Source organism: Ruditapes philippinarum, unplaced genomic scaffold (assembly GCF_026571515.1).
Source record: "Ruditapes philippinarum isolate M1 unplaced genomic scaffold, ASM2657151v2 ctg6318_1_1_1_1, whole genome shotgun sequence".
NCBI lineage: Eukaryota > Metazoa > Mollusca > Bivalvia > Venerida > Veneridae > Ruditapes > Ruditapes philippinarum.
Window position 1 is genome coordinate 56375 of NW_026852738.1, and position 20781 is coordinate 77155.

Consider the following 20781-nt stretch of genomic DNA (forward strand, 5'->3'; position numbering starts at 1 on the left):
ATAATGCAATAATATTGTACATTTGTACCACAATTTCTGTTAGCATTTGGAGAAAACTACAAAAGCTACAATGGAGAAATAAGTACCATTGGAATTGGAAAATATTTGCTTGGAACATGGTGTATGATTATTTTTTAAATATTGAAAGATATAACGAAGAATTAGTAAATACCTTTATAAGAAATGGGTGTGGCCTTTAGCACTGACCCAAAGTTACCATAAACGAATGACAGATGCTCACCCACCCTGATACTAAAAAAATGAGTTACATCTGATTATTAGATACTGAAAACTATGTATATCAAGCAATAGAATTATTAATATGATTACTCCTTGAATGTGAATAAAAGTTACATGTATGAACTAGTGCAAAGAATTGTAGATAAACACATTACTTGTTCACAGTAATTTGTTTTGTTTGTTTGTGTCATTTTACGCCTTTTCCCAACACTATTTCAGTCATATAGGCGGGTAGTTTCCTAACCATCGTTCCTGGAGAGTTACACCAGTACTAGACTACCTTCCTCCGCGCTAAACTACCAAAGCATCTCCCGGGGATCGAACCCACGCCAGAGAGGTAAGTGGATTAGAAGTCATCGACTCTAACCCCTCGACAACGGAGGCGGTCATTTCACAGTAATAATCTTCCTCCATTGTAGTACCCGAACTTAATTACTGTTATTATCTGCATAGTTAATCAATCAATCAATCAATCAATCAATCAATCAATCAATTATTACATAAAATCTTTGCTACAACTTTATTCATTAAAATCAGGTGAAATAAAAACAGATGATCCAACTCTTTGGCTGTAAAAAGCATTTAATGAAATAATAAAAACTTATTCTGCAAAACAGAGACTTAATAAGAAATAAAAATGTGAAACAAAAGTTTGAATAAAAGGTATTCAGTGGAAAAGACTTTTTTTATAAGAAATAAAACATGTTCCAGGAGACATAATTTTTTATAAGAAATAAAAAATGTTCTGTGAAAAACATAAAACTTTTATAATTCTATGAAACAAAATTTTTACATTTTTACCTTTTCTTTAAGAATTTGGGTATTAACAATCAAATAATTTTTCATTACACTAATTGATCGAAATAGAAAAAATTGTAAACAGAACTTACTGTAAAATCAGAAACGTTTGCATTGCCATATTTTCACAAAATCAAAATTTTAGACTTAAATAGCAAAATTATATATTTATGAATTTTCTACTTTCCGCTCTGCATAATGTAAATGGTAATTACTAAGTAATCATTTGCTTTCACAAAATTAAATCCCTCACAAAAAATTATTATTTCACATTTATCATTATTTTCACAGTTGAACAAAAAAAATGTACAGTTATCATTATTGTTAAACTTTGATTGTGAAAGAAGTTAAAACTTGTCTTGCCCTGATAAATACATAGGCAAAAAAAAGAAAAGAAAACAAGTCACTGTCCAAAAAAGTATATATGTTGGTAGGTTGGTTGTTTTTGTTTTTTAAGTAATTCTTGTATAATATTCATACATTTTTTTTTATTCCATTAATGAATGATTTGTAAAATCAGAAAAGCAAAACAATTATTATCAGCAGCTTAAAAAGGGCAAAAAGGCCTAAAATGAAAGGATTTTTTTTTTGGACTTAAAAAAACCCCAAACACCCCAGATTGATCATTCTAACTATATCACATTGCTTATAGAAATTTATTTTCTGATTTACAAATATAACATGTTCCCCCATAATGTTCTGAGTCACTCAATGATGGACAAAATATTTCACAATAAATGCACTTCAAAAATCACATTTAATAACTGAGATGATGGATTAAGTAATTACCTAACTTGAAACCATTTTATTTGTTTTAGATAGAATTCTTCAAAATGATTCAATAAAAATTAAAAATTCAACCCTTTCTGAGATCATATTAGTTCAACACACATTACAGATATTAAAAAAAAAACAACAACGTTAAACAGTTCTGTGAAATAATTTTTTAAAAGTTCAAAAGTCAACCTGGACCACTTATGTCAATGACTCGTGCTATAGTAACTTTATGTTTTCAATGAGCACATGTAGTAATGAGAAAAACTCAAACAATGCTAACCACCTGCCTTTCCTGTCATAGGCAAATACTGTATGATATCAATACTTGTTCATTATCATAAATCATAACCAGCCTAGTTCAGACATGTACATTATCAAAAATCATAACTACTCAAGTTCAAACTTGATTAATCAAAAATCAAAATTCAGTTAAGTCTCACTTGTTAATCATATACAACCACAATCAAGCATTTGCCATATGATCAGCATCTACTTTTTTTAATGAAACATTGGATTATAAGTTGAAATGTTTTAATCATATCTACAATGTTTCAACAAAAATACTGAAATGCTGAATGAAAAACGTAGCAAATCTAGTTTGGGATGGTTTTTCCCCCTATCTATCTAGAACAGTTTAAAAAGTGTCAAAAGGCATGACTTTTGACATGCTTTCTATTAAAGGAAACATCTTCCTAAGATTGGTGTACATTTTGATAAAGGTCTGGACTTATAACTTGTGTGCAAATTTTCAGTTCATTCCCTAATTCCGTTTTTCCACAATAATCATTTTTATTGCACAAATTGACCAGAAAATGAAAAGCGTTGCAACGCTTTTCACTAAAATCCAGCTGAAATAGCACAGAAAATCAATTCTGTGTATTTTTCTTTGTTATCCTTTGCAGAGTTTACCATTTTAAGGTTCACTTGACATTTTTAAGATTTTCAAGTTTTATGTTTTAGGCCTGAGTGGAGTTCCTTTAAGAAGTAAATGTCACAACTTTTTCAAATGAATATAAAAGGGTTAAGAATTATTCAATATTGGACATGTATTTAATTTATGTATATCTACTTGTGTGACTTTTACTACGACAGGACAGAATTAAGATGTGAATTTGTCATCCGTCCATTATTCAATATTGGACATGTATTCAACTTATGTGGATCTACTTGCGTGACTTTTACTACGACATGGCAGAATTAAGATGTGAATTTGTCATCCATCCATTATTCAATATTGGACATGTATTCAACTTATGTGGATCTACTTGCGTGGATTTTACCATGATATGACCGAATTTAGATGTGAATTCGTGGTACATCCAGTTATTCAATATTGGACATGTATTCAACTTATGTGGATCTACTTGCGTGACTTTTACTACAACATGGCAGAATTAAGATGTGAATTTGTCATCCGTCCATTATTCAATATTGGACATGTATTCAACTTATGTGGATCTACTTGCGTGACTTTTACTACAACATGGCAGAATTAAGATGTGAATTTGTCATCCGTCCATTATTCAATATTGGACATGTATTCAACTTATGTGGATCTACTTGCGTGGATTTTACCATGATATGACCGAATTTAGATGTGAATTTGTGGTAGGATTTAATTCATGTGTGTTATGGAATTTCACTTTTGCTTGTATATATTTGTTAACATAAGACATAAATGCTTTGGAATGTGACCATGTAATTTGAAATTATATACAATAGAGGCTATTGAATGAATGTAGACTCAATACTGAATTTATTGAATAAGTTGAATAAAACTGTATAATACCAGCTTCTGGCAAGCATTATATTATTTTATTGAACGGGTTCAATGAAGTAAGTAATGGGTTACAGGAAAATAATAAAACTATTAAAAAAAAAACTGCTTAAGAAAAAAAAATCACTTTTTAAGACTGTCTATAGTGTAACTCTAACATTAAGTGTGTCTTTAAACTAGGTTTGTTTAACACAAATGACATCACAAATCTACATATGGCCGTGCAATCCAATTTTTAAGGATTTGCAAAAGCAGCATGGGTATGTGATAAATTCTATAACTGAACAGTATCAAGAGTTTGAAATAGATCTCATTCTTAGGTACAGTATGAAGTAAACAGGAGAGTCTGAAATATAAAACCTATGTACAACATATATATTTTATAACATAAAAATCTGTTTGTCTATACATACATAAAAACTAGCCCAAATTGTATAAAGACTTATCCCTAAACAAAGTGGTTAAATGTAAAATTTAGTGTCAAATGAAATCATGTAGCTAATAAAAATGATAAATTCATATAGCAAAACGGATACTTGAAAGATCCTATATTTCATTTCAACATTCAAAAATATATAAACATTGTATTTCCCCCCTCACATATCAACAATACACAAGAAAACACTGAGTACAGAGGTTGAATAAAATATGCATTTTCTAACAATTTTATCACTGTTTTTCTTTCTTCAATTTACAAAAGAAATTTCCATTTTTCTTTCCTCAAAATATCAAATATCATTAAAATATTCAAAAAGTACATGTCACTTTATGCAAAAGTCAAGTTTAATCTCTCCAATATACCCCATCTCATTACCCTGAGTTTGGAGATGTGCAAGATAGTGGGGACAAAAATTTCTTTCCCTTTTGTCTCTTTCTGCACTGTCGGTCAATATGGTTTTACTAGATTCAAAATAACAGTGTATTCCTATTTGCCTATTCTAGACAATCTGGGTTCAATGTGTTGGTTTTGTTATGGATAAATAATAACAGTGTATATGGATAAAAAATAACAGTGTTTATGCCTGACAACCACTGAGTGGACATAAAATGGAGGTTGTACCATCTGCCCGTCAAAGCAAAGCAAGGCCTTTACCAGGAGGCTTAAGTCCCCAATATTTACCAGTTATGTGTGTGGGCAAGTCCCCACAATTCACCAGTTGTGTGTGGGCAAGTCCCCACAATTCACCAGTTGTGTGTGGGCAAGTCCCCACAATTCACCAGTTGTGTGTGGGCAAGTCCCCACAATTCACAGTTGTGTGTATGTGTATAAGTCCCCGCAATTCACCAGTTGTGTGTGGGCAAGTCCCCACAATTCAAAGTGTGTGTATGTGTGTGTAGATGGGTAAGGGAGAGATGAAACTGACTGGTGCATTACATTCTGTGACAACTTTCTGACAGCAGCACTAAATAAATGGTACAATTTTATCACATATTTTGTGTAAGGCAACATGGTATCACAAATTGAAACTTTGTTAAAATATTTCACTACAAAAGTCCTGCAATTTTAGCTCTCATTGAAGAAACAATCATTCACATTGAGGAAGATCCAAATGTTTAATAACAATGCCCTATAATTATTTCAGATCATACAATCCAATCTAGTCAAATAATTGAGATTTTAGGACACCCAACAATTTGCCGAAGAAATTTCGCCTTGGACATACAAACTGGCCTAACACATACCAGTATTGCTCAAACAGTTAAATGTCACATTTAAGTAAGGTTAATTCATTTATTTTGATTGTTTTGTCCATGAGATAATATCCAGAAATACAATTCTAAATATAAAAGTGACATATTACATAATTACCTAATTGATTCTTGAGTTGTAATTCATTTGCATATTATTGTATAATATTTACTCATTCATTTGCATATTAATGTAGAATATTCATATATTTGTTTACATATTAATGTAGAATATGTAGTTGCTTATAAGCATATCAATGCATATAATGTAAAACATTCACGAGTTAATTTGCATAATAAGGACAAATGTTTTCTATTTTAACTTGCATATTAACGTAAAACATTTACATATTCATTTGCATATCAATAAATCTAAAACTGCAATTACGAATAATCAAATGGTAAAAGACCAATACAATAAAGGTAAAAAAGTTACCTTGATTTCTCATGAAGGCACTTGTCATAAGTTGGAAAAAAAATGAAAAATTAAACAGAATTTCCACAAATGAAACAATTGCTCAATTCTTATTTAAATTTTCACCAATGAAAATGCATGTTAGAAAATTTCCACAAATTACAAAATGCTTGTAAATGATTTATCTATAAAAATACTTTTAAAATTCTAATTTATATTTCCTCCAATGAAAACGCTTGTTCAATAATTTTCAATACAAATGTATATTTTTAATGATTCTACATGTATAAAATGGGACAATAAAGTCAATGATATGAGATGTCATATCCGCCTTTTTTTAACACTTGTTTTTACTTTTCCAGTCTTCAGCTAGCGCACATTTCATATTTTATCTTTTACTTCTTTTTTATATGCAAAAAAAAAATAATCTATTGACTGCCAAAATATATTTCTTTTATCTTATATACAAATAGATCTGGTACAAAAATTTACATCGATTATAATATATTTGTGCCAAGAACAACAACAAGATATACAAGTTATAAAATCTTTTTTTACGTAAAATACTGCATAGTTTACTCATGTCTATCAGCATATGTACATATGTGTATATGAATGTACATATGTGTATATATGTATTATGTTATATATATACATATGTGTGTATATATTCTAAACATTTGTATTGCTCTAGGAAAAGCTTAAAAACAATTTGATAAGCAAATAAAACATAAAAAAGCGCATGTACAATATAATCAAATATACACATCTAAAGAAAATCATAACAAGTTTGCACACACAAACTAAACATTGCAAAAATAATAAAAAAGACTAAATGGTTTTAAACAATAATTAGAGAAAGCCAATACTAATACTATTGAACAGGCTCTCTGGCAGCGTAGAGAAAAAAATCTACAAAAAAAAATAATGTCAGAATGGAAAAAGCTAAAAAATTATTTTAATCAATATAGCATAATCAAAGAGAAAAAAAAGAAGAAAAAAAAGGAAGATTTAAGCACAAAATTAGGAGGTCAAATATGGTGATGTGATCTTTTAAATGATAATTTATCAAAAATGTTATTTCATCATTAATAAAATACATCATTTTATTACTGTGCAAATAAAATTCTACAAAAGGACAACAGAAAAACAACTGTGCGACCTTTGAACAACAATAATTTTAAAGGACCTTTAAAATCAATGCCTTTGACCTACCTCACTCAAACTAAAAATTTATAAAAATTGATGCTAAAATTTTTAATTCATTCAAACTGTGGTCAAAACTAAACAAATTGATGATTTGACAAACATAAAAATACACAAAAGCGGCCCTCGTAAAATTCAACAGAAGTCTCATATCCCTTGTGAAAAACAGATTCATAAAATCTACATATATATATTCTCTAACATATCATACAATAAATTTATAAAAGGATTAAAAACCTGATAAACCATTATACTTTTAACATGGTATATAAAATTCAAATAAATGGAATGAAATTCAACCAATGCTATTTACAGGTAAACAAGAAAATATACACAGTTTTGTTATTTTTCTTCGCAATTATATACAAGTATAGATATACAAAGGAAAGAAGAAAAAAAAACATCTATAAAAGTGATGCTCTGCCCACATACACTGTATTTATCTTCTAAAAAAGAGACAAACAACAACAAAAGGTTTCTATGGCAACAACCTGATAGTAATAATTACATATACTGGGCAAAATGGCAACAACCTGATAGTAATAATTACATATACTGGGCAAAGTCTTTCCCAGTGAAATATTTGCTTAGATGGTACTGCATGTGAAACTTGTACAAAAACAATTTTTCTCATACTTTTGTCATAGTTCATTACAAAGCCTGACCACTTTCTTTATTTCAAAGTTTTCATAAAAACATCTTACTATATTCTTTAATCAAAAGTTTTCATTAAGAGGTCTAACCATTTTCTTTAATTGAAATTTTCATTTAGAGGTCTAACCATTTTCAGTAATTCCAATTTTCATATTGAGGTCTGTCAATTTTCTTTAATTCAAAATGTTCATTAAAGAGGTTTTTCCATATTCTTTCATTTAAAGTTTTCATAAGAAAATCTTATCATTTTCCTCAATTTTTATGCTTTCATTAGGTCAAAGCATGAGAAAATATTTTTAACATTCTTCAGAGAAAATGATTCAGCTGGCATAAAGCCCAGTCATCTAACTTATTAAAATGCATTTAAAATATAATTCCTGTCTTCCAAGGAAAGAATTTTTTCATAAAACCAAAAACAAGTATACTCCTTATAAAATAAAAGAGAGAAAAAAAAAGATCAACAATTTTTCTTGTCAGGCTTCGCTAAAATCAATGTATCAGTTGCTATTCTCGTTTCTTACATTTTCTCTGATGACGCAATAAAGCTTTTCTTTTCTTGAACACCTGATGACAGTTTTCACATACAGGGTATCGATAACCTTCCCAGCGTGATTTTTTTGGTTCCATGTCTTCTTCTGTTTCGCTCTCAGCTTCACTCTCTTCTTCGCTGCTTTCCTCTTCTTCTTCCTCCTCTTCTTCTTCTTCATCCTCTTCTTCATCTTCTACTACTTCTTCTTCTTCCGCCTCTCCTTCTTCTTCCTCTTCTTCGTCTTCAACTTCTTCTTTTATTATATTGCGTGCTTTCCTTGGAGCGTTCCTGCGTTCTGGAATTATCTTGGATTTATCAATCTTGATGCGTACAGGGGAAATCTTAGCTGGCGATGAACTTTTTGTTGGAGATTTACGTTTTGATGCGGAAACCTCAGATTTGGAATCAGACTCCTCGGGCGATTCCTTCTTTGGCTGATTTTCCTTCTTACGATAAAACAATGGCGGATCCATTTTTCCACCATTGTGTTTCTTATTATGAAGGCGTAACTGGATTTTCTGGGCGAAAGACACATTACAGAGATCACATTTATGAGGTTTCACATCCATATGGGTGAACTCATGCTTCCGTAAACTTGAATTAGAACTGAATGTTTTATGGCATGTTTTACATGTGGGCGGTTGTTTTGGAGTTGATGATTTTGGACTGGTAATGCTTTTACTGCCACCATTTTGTTTTCCATCCGAGTTATTTTTGTTTTCATTTTTCGGAGTGTGTTTTTGTTCACTATCATCTTGCTCCTGAGCAGTCATACCTAAATGCATATTCATGTGTTTCTTAAGACTTTCCTTAGCAAGGAAATATTTGTTACACATGGTGCACTCGAACCGTTTATAGTCATTATTGTGCCTTCTCATATGGATATGCAAACTCACCTTCCATCGGAAACTAACATTACATTCTTCACACTCATAGATCTGCTCGCCAGTGTGAGTGCGTCGATGGCGGACAAGGTGGGCCCGAGTAAGAAAAATACTGTTACAGTCGTCGCACTTGAATTCTCTATCGACAGCATGTTGCAGCTTGAAATGGTTGTCGAGGCTTTCCTTGCTAATGAAGATCTGCTGGCAGACCTCACATTCGTGCTCATCATATTTGTTCCCTTCTTCGTCAAATGAGTCGTAAAGTGACGCATCATAGTCAACATCATCATCATCATCAGACTTATTGTTCCAAGCTTCACTCATCGAATTATCCTCACTTGTTACTAAAGCAGAAAAATAAGAAAAAACCCATTTTGGAAAATGATAAATAAAACAAGATGCACAAATGCATTTTCAAAATTCTGTTTTTAAAGGAACGTTTCAGTTATTCTTAAGATTCAATAGGTTAATAAATAAAAATAAATGATTATAAAAGAGCAGTCCAGTAGGACAGCTTGCTTTAATAGAATGTTATTGGGAAAAAAACATTTGTTTTGTTTTTGCAAAGTAGACCATGGTGGGCTATTCAATTAAGCAGCTTTACAACATTTTCATACTTTTCCATTGGTAGCCTCGGTTAAATCAGTGATTTTCCCCCATATTTTACAGCCCCATAAAGGCTGTGTTCGCTAGCCAAAACTAGGTATACATGAATCTTCCCCTAAAAATGCTTTATTTTCTCCTGAAATGCCCAGTTCACATTCTTCACCAGAACCTTGACTCAACAGCAACTGACTTATATCAGCTAGTAAATAAATTTATCCCTATAGATAGCCTCTGCTATCCATGTATGTTAAATTGAATGGCAATTATAAATTTTATAAAATGTGTGGGTAAATTTCATTCTCAGTTGTTGGAATTCGATTTCAGGTTTTCCCCCTTTTCTGATTTATTGTGCTATATTTTCCCCTTCGGAAAATCACAGGTTGTTATGAAAATTGAAAAGAGAATCACTGTAACAAGTTTAAATGTATTTGCATGTTACAAATATTTTGTACTTTTCAGATCACATCTCAAACCGCGCCAAAATAAATGGAGGTTTTCTTACCTACCCTCTTTTTTCATTGCTGACCTTAGACTTTTGCCTTTCAACTTTTTTTTTACAATATAGACCTGATATGAAATCAATTAGTAATGTGTCCGCTGATTAGTGAAGTCTTTGGATTGACAGCTTGGCAGACAAGGGCAAAACTGTAAGCCCACCACTTACCTCTCTTAAGCAATGAGGGTATGAAAAGATAAAATTTACACAATACTTACATGATGGGGGTGTCTGTGCGACACTTCCATCAGTATTTCCTCCTTCCTCGTGTGTCCGTAAGTGACGTTCATACCTGAACTTGTGTTTAAAGCGTTTGTTACATTTGGCACACTGGAACGGTAATTCTCCTGTATGCTGGAACATGTGGTTCTTCAAATGATGATGAATGTAGAACAGTTTGTCACACACATGGCACTTGTATGGCTTCTCACCTGTGTTATTATAATAACAATAATAATAATAATTAACATGATGATAAAATAAAACAAAACACAGAATTATCAATGTGTATTCTCCTGCTTTGTTGTCCATTTTATTCAGATTTAAGAAAACTTTTTATTCGTAACGCATCTTTTCCCACACTGAATAAGTTTTATTATATCATGTCATCTAATAATAAACATAGATTATTACTGATAATTAAGTACTTGGAACAAAGCTTTTGATTTACGATCTTATACCATGGAACAAATTGATAAATGAGACGAAATTTAATGAATATTATTAACACTACTTTGTTATTTGTTAATTTAAAAACGAATACTGATATTTGAAATGTTTATATATATATGTATCTTGTAGTTATGTGTGCTATATTTCAAGAACTATGTATGTATATGTTTTGTATGTATTGCCAAAGGCAAGGATTTGCCGATTTGCAAATAAAATTTGAACTTGAACTTCTTGAATTCAGTAAAAGTTAAAAACAAGCCATACAAACATGTAGTGATGTATCTAATGCAAACGTTTCATTAGTACATAACATATTAACTTGAAATAACATCATAACGGAATACATGTTTTTTGCTCTTTCCTTTTTCACTGAATTAACTGACATAGAATTTGACTAGATTTGTTCTCAAATAAGATGTTAATATTTGTATCATAAAAACTTGCATACATATGTAGCCTGATATACTTTATTTTCAACATAAGTAACATTTCAATAATAATCTTAAAAATAAATATTTTGTGTTCACCACGAACATTGCATTTTTTCTTGTGTTGAACTTGGTCAAATATGTTTTAGTTTCAATGTAAATATGACATGACATTATACATGTACAATAATCGGAATATGATGAAAATCAAATATACCAATAATACAGAATTTGTGTAAAACTGCTTGAAATAAAAAAAAAAAATCTGTATTCAACCATTTATTCATGGTTTCAATGAGTATTCTGGTCCAACCACTTAGCTTAATAGGAAGAGGGTTGGCTTTGTAAACCATCGGCTTGCTGGTTTATTTATTAAGAAATAATTTTAGTTGGATTGTGAAGGATGCTATAAGCTTAAAAACACACTCTGGAATCATGCTTCTGGAACAAACCAGTACTGAGAAATGACTGTGTGAGTGAATAAGTGTAATGTTTCTTGCTCAAGGAAACAACGGCTTGCCTTTGACAGTCACAGTATTTGAACCAACAAAACAAGAGATCCTCAGATTACAAAATCCAAATCCATTACAATAACCACTCATATATGGGATCACTCGCTGGTTTTGACCATCAGGCAAGGCTAGATTTCTCCATGACATTTGATCTTGGAAATAGAGCGTAATAAGGTAATTGTTATTTGTCTCTCATTGGCCTATCAAAAATCATGTGTGTTTATTATTTGGTCACATACAGAGAAATGGGTAATTACTAGTTATTTATCAAGGAAAGTTTGTTATGTCAATTGACCACCAAGATATAACCAAATCACTGTGTTAAAATCAGGGTAACAAATAGAATTCTGAAATCTGAACGTTAAAACATTTAATTCAACTGGACTTTTAAAATGGACAGATGCAAAAGATAGTAAAATAATTAATCACAATTACATTGAAAACCTTTTTAAGTTAAAAGCTTTCATTTTTGGGTCATTTTTACAATTAAAACCTTCATCAAATAGTACAGTACACATTTGTCAAAATAATATTTCCAGTCCAGTCATGTCAAAAAACCCTCAAATAATTAATTCCTTTAATTTAACAACAGATGTTCCATGTTTAAAGCTTGCCTTGTTAATCAAAGGACTGGAAAAGAGCAATGGTTGAAAATATTCAAGCTACAAACCTGTATGCACTCGCATGTGCTTTGTAAGGTTGTGTTTTTGGGTGTAACTGTTCCCACAAAGTTCACACGAGAATTTTTTCATGCCTGTGTGAATTTCTCGATGTCGTCTCATGCTGGCACTCGAGCTGAACACCTTGTCACATATATCACAGTGGTGCTCCGTGCTGGAATTCTGCAAACATGTCGTAAATAAATATTATAACAGATAGGAATGGACCTTTACTTTAGGGCAAACAAACCCTAGATCAAAAACCTTTTGGATAATAAGAAAAGGTACTTAACTTTAAGTTATAAGCCTATTAAAATGAGACATCAGCACTGGTTAGTTACAGGTGAAGGACTTAAAAAAGAATAACATAGTCATACACTGCAAAAATTTGTTTAACAATTAAGATTAAAAGAACATACATTATTAACTAAACTTAAATATTAAAAAAAATACAATACAGAATACATGTGTGTGAGGATAGAGCTGTCATCAATGAAATCGATATTCATGTATGGTGGATAGTTTTTGTGGCTTGATTATTGATAAATGTTTGAAACAGTGATAATTTCAGCTAATTAATAAAATGTCTAGAAATGATGAAAATTCAACAAAAACATACACAGAACCAGGTGCCCTGTCAAAAAAAGACATGTTTTAAACTATGCCCTTGTTTCTTTTTGGATTTTATTTATTATTTTGTTTATAGCAGTGATGACAAAGTATGGCCAGAAAAAAATATGCATAGGGCATTCATAAACTTTACACACCCTAATTTTATGCACATGGCAAGCATTTTACAAAAATTATAAAACAGATATAAAAGTGTACTGTAGATAACTAATACTTGGTATATTGATGTATCATCAAAATATTGTTGTCCGATATTGATATATTTCTAAATACTTCTGATTAAATCAATGACAGCTCTAGCAATGAAGAACATTTTTACCATGGGTTTCTTGGGAGTAATGTATTTACTATCTCCATTTACTGCCACAGGTAAAGAGGACTGGTTTAAGGGTTGGTTGTTATAAAGATTAGGGGTTTGAGCATTGGTCTGAAGTGTCCCCTGAGGCTGAGTTCCTGGTGTATACTGAAATCCGGTTGGCTGAAAGGGTACGTGCCCATAAGTCCCTGAACCGTCGTATCCATAATTATGGTTGTTGTTGCTGACATCGTAATGGTAGGGCTCACTTTCAAATTTGATTGGTCCAATTGAGTTGCCTATCTGCCCATTGAAGGATGCCGTATTTGTAGCAGGGTAGCCATCCATCCTAGATATTCCCTGAAAATATTCAGAAATCTAATAGTAACAAGCCATTATGAAAAATTAACTTCAACTCAAGATCTCTTACAACTGGCCAATTTCTGAGTGACAAATTCACCTAAAGTTTTGGAACTTTGCCAAGTTTGAACATCAAAGCAAAAATGACTTTGCTGTGTTTTTCATTACCATACCATGTTTATGTAACACTTTGTGCTTGTCAATAAACTACAAAACTAAATTTGGTATTGCTAATTGACAGCAATTAACATATCAAATTATCATGATTCATCAGTGATCACGTTTGTGGTTCCATTGCCATTTTAAAGGTACAAAATTACTAAGCACAATTTAAATGACACAGGACTGTATTTTTATTAGCAAGTTTACACGGTAAACACCTTGAATCGGTCAAAATTACCATATTTGGCAGTAGTCCTACACAAAGATCTCAATGACCATGTAAATTTATATGTAAAAATTAATGCCAAACAGTAAATGGCTAAGTAATGAGGGTTCGACACTTACTGTTTTTACAAGGGATCCCATAGGAATCCCTAAGTAAGATTTAATTCAGGGATTCCTCCTAAATGTCAGGGATTCCTCAGATCAAAATAGTAAAATATGAAGGCGAAGAATAACAAGGGAGTCCAGCAATCCGATTTCAAATTCTTTTTTTTAAGACCACATACAGGATATATATTTCCTTGTTTCAGATGCAGAAAATGTAGTTTAAAAGTCCTCTGGAAATATTGCTGTTTAAAGTTTTAAAAGTGTTTCAAAGTGTTTACTAGTATATATATATATATATATAATTGGACCGATAAGATAAATTAATACATTTTTACATGCACGGAAACAGAATAACATTAAGCTCAATGAACAAGAGTTCGATTTGAAAATACAAATTTTGCTAAATCCTGTTTTCTCCTTGGTGTTGATAATTGTGAACCAGTTTCTGTAAATGAAGGTATAATGCAAGTGACTGGGCAATGGGACTTAGGATTTGAACTTTTAAAGTTAAGTATGAACTGGGGAAACATTTTCCCAGATAGCCTAGGGTTCACTGAAATAGAGCCCACTTATGATCTGTAGATCTTTAAAAAATTACAGGTAATGATTAGGCTCAATATTCCAGTAAGTTCTGGTGTGGATAACTACTATTGTGTCATTTAAAAGAAATGTTTAATTATGATCACTTTAAAAAAATAAGTGATTTTCAGCTTACTGTAAACTTTTTTTGTTTAAAAGGAAATATCCCATACTAGATTGTTGTAAATTAAATATTTTGTTAATTTTTTACTGAGAAAAAAGTTTTGTATGCATTACAAGTAGGGTACCTTCAAATGATTTCATTTTTAAAAATAAAAAGTTGCTGCAAGTCCATGACAACAACAAACACTTGTTGACTTCGTAGCTATCGCCGGCAACGCCGATCAGCACATATTTGAAGTACACACCGCTTGTGTAATAATTATACGATAATTAATTTACATTTCTTTTTTGAATTTTCACAACTTAATACTATGAAGTCAATGGATGATATAAAATTATTCAAGAATGTTTCTTTAGCCAAAATATTTTTCATTATATATCGCAAATGAGTTGATAGCAGTCACTGCACAAAGGAAAACTGGCGTACATGATACGAGAGCGTAGATTTTACCGGCGGGATTTTTCTTGTCTTTCTTGAACCTTGCAGTTGTGCCAGTCTTTTTTAACACTTTTCTTGAATATTTGTGATTCAATGATATTAATTCAGACAATTTAAAAAATTTACACAGCAATTTTTCAAGGATCCCAACGGAATCCCCAGCTAGGAATCACAGAGATTTCTCCCGACTTTTTGGGATCCTCGGAATCCCGTTAATGTCGAACCCTGTGTGTACATCAAATTAAAGTCAGTGCTCAGCATCTTGATATTGCTTGAGTAGCAGTTGCAAAGAAACAGATTTACAGCCCACTTTCAATTCATCATTTAAACACCTTTTTGAAATGTAACAAATTAGGTTTCATCTGATTTAGCGTGTTGGTAATTATTATTGTTACCTTAAGAAATTATGCATTCTAAGATTCTTTAACATTTACATCAATTCTATAAAACCAAGAGCTGTCGGACGGACAGAGTGCTCAACTATTCTCAGTGTTTGAAAGTAAAACAAGAGCTTTGATAATGTAGATTTTTCCAAGTCCAAAAAGGGTCATATTTCTGTAAAAATCTAGGTTAGAGTCAAGGGCTTTAATGCTCAATCAACTTGCACCTAATAACTAAATCAAAGTGCGACGCCCACAACTGGGCGAGTCAATACTCAAGCTAAAATTGATTTAATAAATGGAAACAAATTTTGCACTTGTTTGTATAAACAGGATTATATTTCCAGTATTTGATTCAATAGACATTGCGTTCACATGTACACTGTAACATAACAGCCCAATTACTGCAGGAAGTAGTATTATGATGAAAGTTCATCTAATTATCCATGGAATACAATTCTCATTGTTAGCTGCTGGGAATATCAATGTGTTTGATAAAGCTTTGGCCTTGAGCTTTCATGTAGAAATTCTGACCCAGTATAAAAATATCACAGAATCAACCTTTTGCGCATCAATATATTTGACGTCAATTTAACTATGAACATCTCAAAACTCCTATGTTTTGGCAGGTAATTTTTCTCCTGGCAGGACTATTTGCCAAGCTTTGAAAGAACTTCCCTTTCTGGATATATTTGCCTAGTTTAATCTAATATAACAGCCTCGTTTTAGTGAAATTTATTCGATATACAGCTTTAAATATTACAAATACACAACCTACTTTTCATTTTAATTAAATACAATCTCCTAATTTGACAAAACTAGCAAACAAATAAATTTATATGCAGTTTATTACTGTTTCTTGAATTTAAAACATTTACTGAGTAACCATTTGAATAAAAAGTCGTGAAGTGTTTTTGAAAGAAACAAGAATATTTTCAGGGCATATCCGCTTTCTAGTCCATATCCGAAATTTTCCAGTTTAACCACGGTTTTACATTTTAACATTTCCTGTGGAAATCTGAAGGAGGGCATGTAAATTATTGAACCCATAACATGCCACTTAGATGACTTAACAGATTGATGGTCATATTTTAAACATTAATTTTTGCCTAAAAGCAAAACATTACTTTTTCTAGGAAATAATTCTTCCGTGTCCGGCGATGCAAATGGCGAGGGACGCGACTATGCAAGGGAGACAATAGCTCGATCAAAACATTCGCACTTTTAAATATCGTACCTTTGACAGTTATTAAGAACTGTCATAAGAAAGCCTTATACAAACATTATAAAATAGTATTCTTCCGGTCCTCTATTATGACAATGAAGAAATATGCAGAAGTATACTAAAGAATAGTATACTTAAAATGTAGAGAATTGGAATCCCTATTTAAAGATAGTCCAAATCAACAGATTTACAGATTTATGCAAACACTATACATGGTTAAAGACATTTTAGAAAATAAGCACCATTTAATAATTTTCGCATCAGTCATCTTATTTTTTTCACAATCCGGTGTTTACTTCGTAAACTTTTTGTTCAAAATCGAATCTTCATTAATTGTTCAAACATTTATTTAATTTTGATAGCCATGCAAGTAAGCTGTTTAGACCAAGTGCATGTAGAATTAACATCGATATATTTCGAAAAGCAGCATTTTATTTTCGTGACACGTTAATTTTCATGACGTGATATTTCATATACATATACAGTTTTGGTTTTAACATGAACTTTTATTTTTCAATTTCATGAACAAAAATATAAGACTCTTCATACATTATATTTTAATCTTTGCATGTATTGAATCTTTGAACGACGAATTACTTTAAACATAGACGTACGAACTTGTATATATACATGTACATGTATTATATATTTTTCCTGCCTAAAACTATGGTGGCTGATTTGTGCCATTCGTGTTTTCGCCCCGCGGCACCGCCATTTTAATTTGTTAATTCTCGACTTTTCGCTTGGCGGGGTCGCGGGACGAAAACACGCTAATTAGTGGGAGCGCGGGGAGAAGTTTTATTTCATTAAACTTCGCCCCGCGCCCCCGCCGTTTTATTTCTTAATTCTCGCTCCGCGCCCTCGCGGGGCGAAGTTTTATTTGTTAAACTTCGCCGCGCGCCCCCGCTAATAAGCCTGTTTTCGCTCCGCGTTCCCGCCATTTAAACTTGTAAATTCTCGACTTTTCGCTTGGCGGGGTCGCGGGACGAAAACACGCTAATTAGCGGGGACGCGCCCCGAAGTTTTATTTTATTAAACTTCGCCCCGCGCCCCCGCCGTTTTATTTCTTATTTCTCGCTCCGCGCCCTCGCGGGACGAAGTTTTATTATTAAACTTCGCCGCGCGCCCCCGCTAATTAGCGTGTTTTCGCTCCGCGACCCCGCCATTTTAACTTGTTAATTCTCGACTTTTCGCTTGGCGGGGTCGCGGGACGAAAATACAAATGGCACAAATCAGCCACCATATAAAACTGAAAATGTCTTTAGTGCAAACAAAATTGAAATAGATCGTTTTTTTTGTTACAATATAATTTTTCTTAACAAAAATTATGAAAAACTTTAGAATCACCTAAAAACTAGTTTTTCCATGTTAACATGTGGTCTTTCACCTAATTTTGGTGAAAAATTGTTGTTTTGTAACACTTATAATTTTTTTAGTTAACCCTTTCCTTTCCCCCATGAGCATATTGTGAAAAATGGCCGTTTTCACTGAAAAGCCTCCTGTTACAAGTTCAAACTGCTATGAAACTATGAAAAATGCTTCAATACTAATCAAACTTGGCACAAATGTTGACTGGACCATTGCCTTTGTAACGACATGCTCAGTCTTAAATTTCCTGTTACCATGGCAACGAGGGGACATCTCAAAATTGCCAAAAATCACTATTTTGCCTCGATTTTTTTCCATCAAAATTTATTTCAAAGTGCTGCAACTTCTCAAGGGATTGAGATAGAGTCAAAGGCTTTTCAGCGTTGGTTACACGTTACATTATGATCGACCTGGGGTCATTTTTAGCCTCTCACAAGTCCAAAATTTTCTTGGCGATGAGGGGGACTTCGCCCCCTTCAAACCCCCCAAACAGAAGGGGGCACATCCCCCTTCTGGCAACCCCCTGATGTATCTTTTGGATGGGGGGCGGCGCCGAAAAAGTGCTCATTTTTTTAGCAACATTTCCGAAACGAAAACATGTGTTTGGGGCCCAAATAGGACATTTTTTCACTATTTGAGGCCTAAAAGGGGGGGGGGTCGAAAGTGCGTTCTTTCGCGTATATATGAGGTAAAGGGTTAATTGAATAATTAAAAATAAATGTAATACTGTATATAAAAGTTTTCATTTGTATGTCAATTATTCTAACACGCTCACGCTTCAAACTATTCCCCTATCATAGGGCACTCATGCACGTGCATAATTTTATTAGAAAATACGTACGGTATGTTTTCAATCAACTTTGATAGAAATGCATTTTTTTCGTAGCATGTATATGGACATAATAGATGCATTAATTAGGTTATTTCGTATTCATGTACATGTACCTTTCTTTTTTTCTGCACAAAAGTTCATCGAACATTTGTTCTTACAATCGTTTTTGTGCAAACCATTTTAAATGACATTTCAGAACATAATGAACACAATCCCTTTCGTATGCGTTCGTTCTTTAATTTCTTTTTCCACCGTACAAACGTGCAAGTTATCTAACTGAAACAATATGCATATTTTTATTTGTATATATCATATCAAAACACATTCATTTCCACGATAGACATAGATCTGATTTAATTCTTATCATTTCAGCCATTTACAGCATAAATACATATTCCGGGTCACGGGGTGGAACCCCCCATATGGATCTCAGAAATGAGCATCGGTAAAAAATATACGTGAATTTCCGCTGCTCCAGATGTGAAGCATAACGATTGACTTAATTTCACTGTAACATCTGGTGTTATGCTTCACATCTGGAGCAGCGGAAAAAATTCACTTATATCTTTTACCGATGCCCATTTTTGAGATCCATATATGGGGTTCCACCGCCGTGATATTCATGCACTAATCATTTTCGTACTGGACTCCTCCATCTAACTTTCGTGAAAGTAGGCTAGGTGGGCGAATACAATTCGCGATCCCTTATTATGTGCGCATCTCTTATATTTTTACGGAACTGTAAATAAGTCTGATTTTGCTCAAGAGATTTAACCATTTTTTTACAGAAATAGCTAGTGTCACCAAGTACCGTGACGCATATTGTCGTGGGGTTTTGTGATTCATTTTTGGCAGAATTATGTCCTTTTGTTTGGTTTTGTTACAATTTCATACCGAATAAAACTTGTATAATACAAATAGAACTTTATTGTTTGTGTATGTCTGTAGTCTATGTTTAATACACAAGGGTCCATCCGCCCGTTGAGGACACAAACAACAGCTGTACATGGTGCTGTCGAGTACGGACCCCGGACATGTCACCAGTCATGCTCATAAGGTAATCGCTATTGACTCACCGTTAGCGGTAGTACATTACGGGGACACCAGTGAGGAGAGGTTTCGGTAGAAACCGTAGCTCCGCCCTTATGGTGAGAAGGTGTAATATTACTAATTTTTTTTCATTCCCGAGGAAGGTTTAATTTTGAAGCACAAATTAAGTGGTGATAATTCATTGTGTACTCCGGTCTTATTGATATCGATATTTGAGAGACCGGTGTGTAATGCAATGGGTGAGAATTTACCTTCATGAAATTACCAGGAGTATTAGCCATAGATATGAATTTCGAGTCAAAAATTGGTCACTGTACGGCAGTAAATGATAACCTGAATGTACACTAACCTGAGTCAATATAACAAGGGTTGTTATGCCAGAAAAATTTAAGGGCCTGCGTGCCTTTCAGCCCGCCACTCTCTGTGCTAGAGGCCCATGCACCCTAGCACAATAATTATTTCCTTGTCGTCCCTGCTAACTTTGTATAGCCACTCAGGACACCGGCAACTTCATACAATCTAAGTCGTGCCCCCTTAATCTCTTCATCCGATGCCTTGTGCCGCACATACCAATGGGAAGAGAGAGTTATTGTTTGTGAATACAGGCACTTCAATTTATATGTGTAGGTGTGTACGGCAACAATCTAGGGTTATTTGTAAAACCAA

At 32.8% G+C, this 20781-nt stretch overlaps 1 protein-coding gene and 1 long non-coding RNA gene across 2 annotated transcripts; both read right to left on the minus strand.

Annotated features, from left to right (window-relative positions):
- Positions 1–6229: 6229 nt before the first annotated feature.
- LOC132722869 (uncharacterized) lies at positions 6230–7830 on the minus strand. The gene is made up of 2 exons (XR_009624670.1): positions 7436–7830; positions 6230–7393 (listed from the first exon to the last, which is right to left on the minus strand). It is a non-coding gene; the product is annotated as an uncharacterized LOC132722869 (long non-coding RNA).
- A 10-nt stretch (positions 7831–7840) lies between these two features.
- Positions 7841–16820, minus strand: LOC132722859 (zinc finger protein 808-like). Its single transcript, XM_060707447.1, has 5 exons — positions 16768–16820; positions 13292–13627; positions 12354–12525; positions 10290–10502; positions 7841–9313 (listed from the first exon to the last, which is right to left on the minus strand). Exons 2-5 carry the CDS (start codon positions 13613–13615, stop codon positions 8061–8063), a joined length of 1962 nt encoding a protein of 653 aa, XP_060563430.1. The 5' UTR covers positions 13616–13627; positions 16768–16820; the 3' UTR covers positions 7841–8060.
- Positions 16821–20781: the final 3961 nt, after the last annotated feature.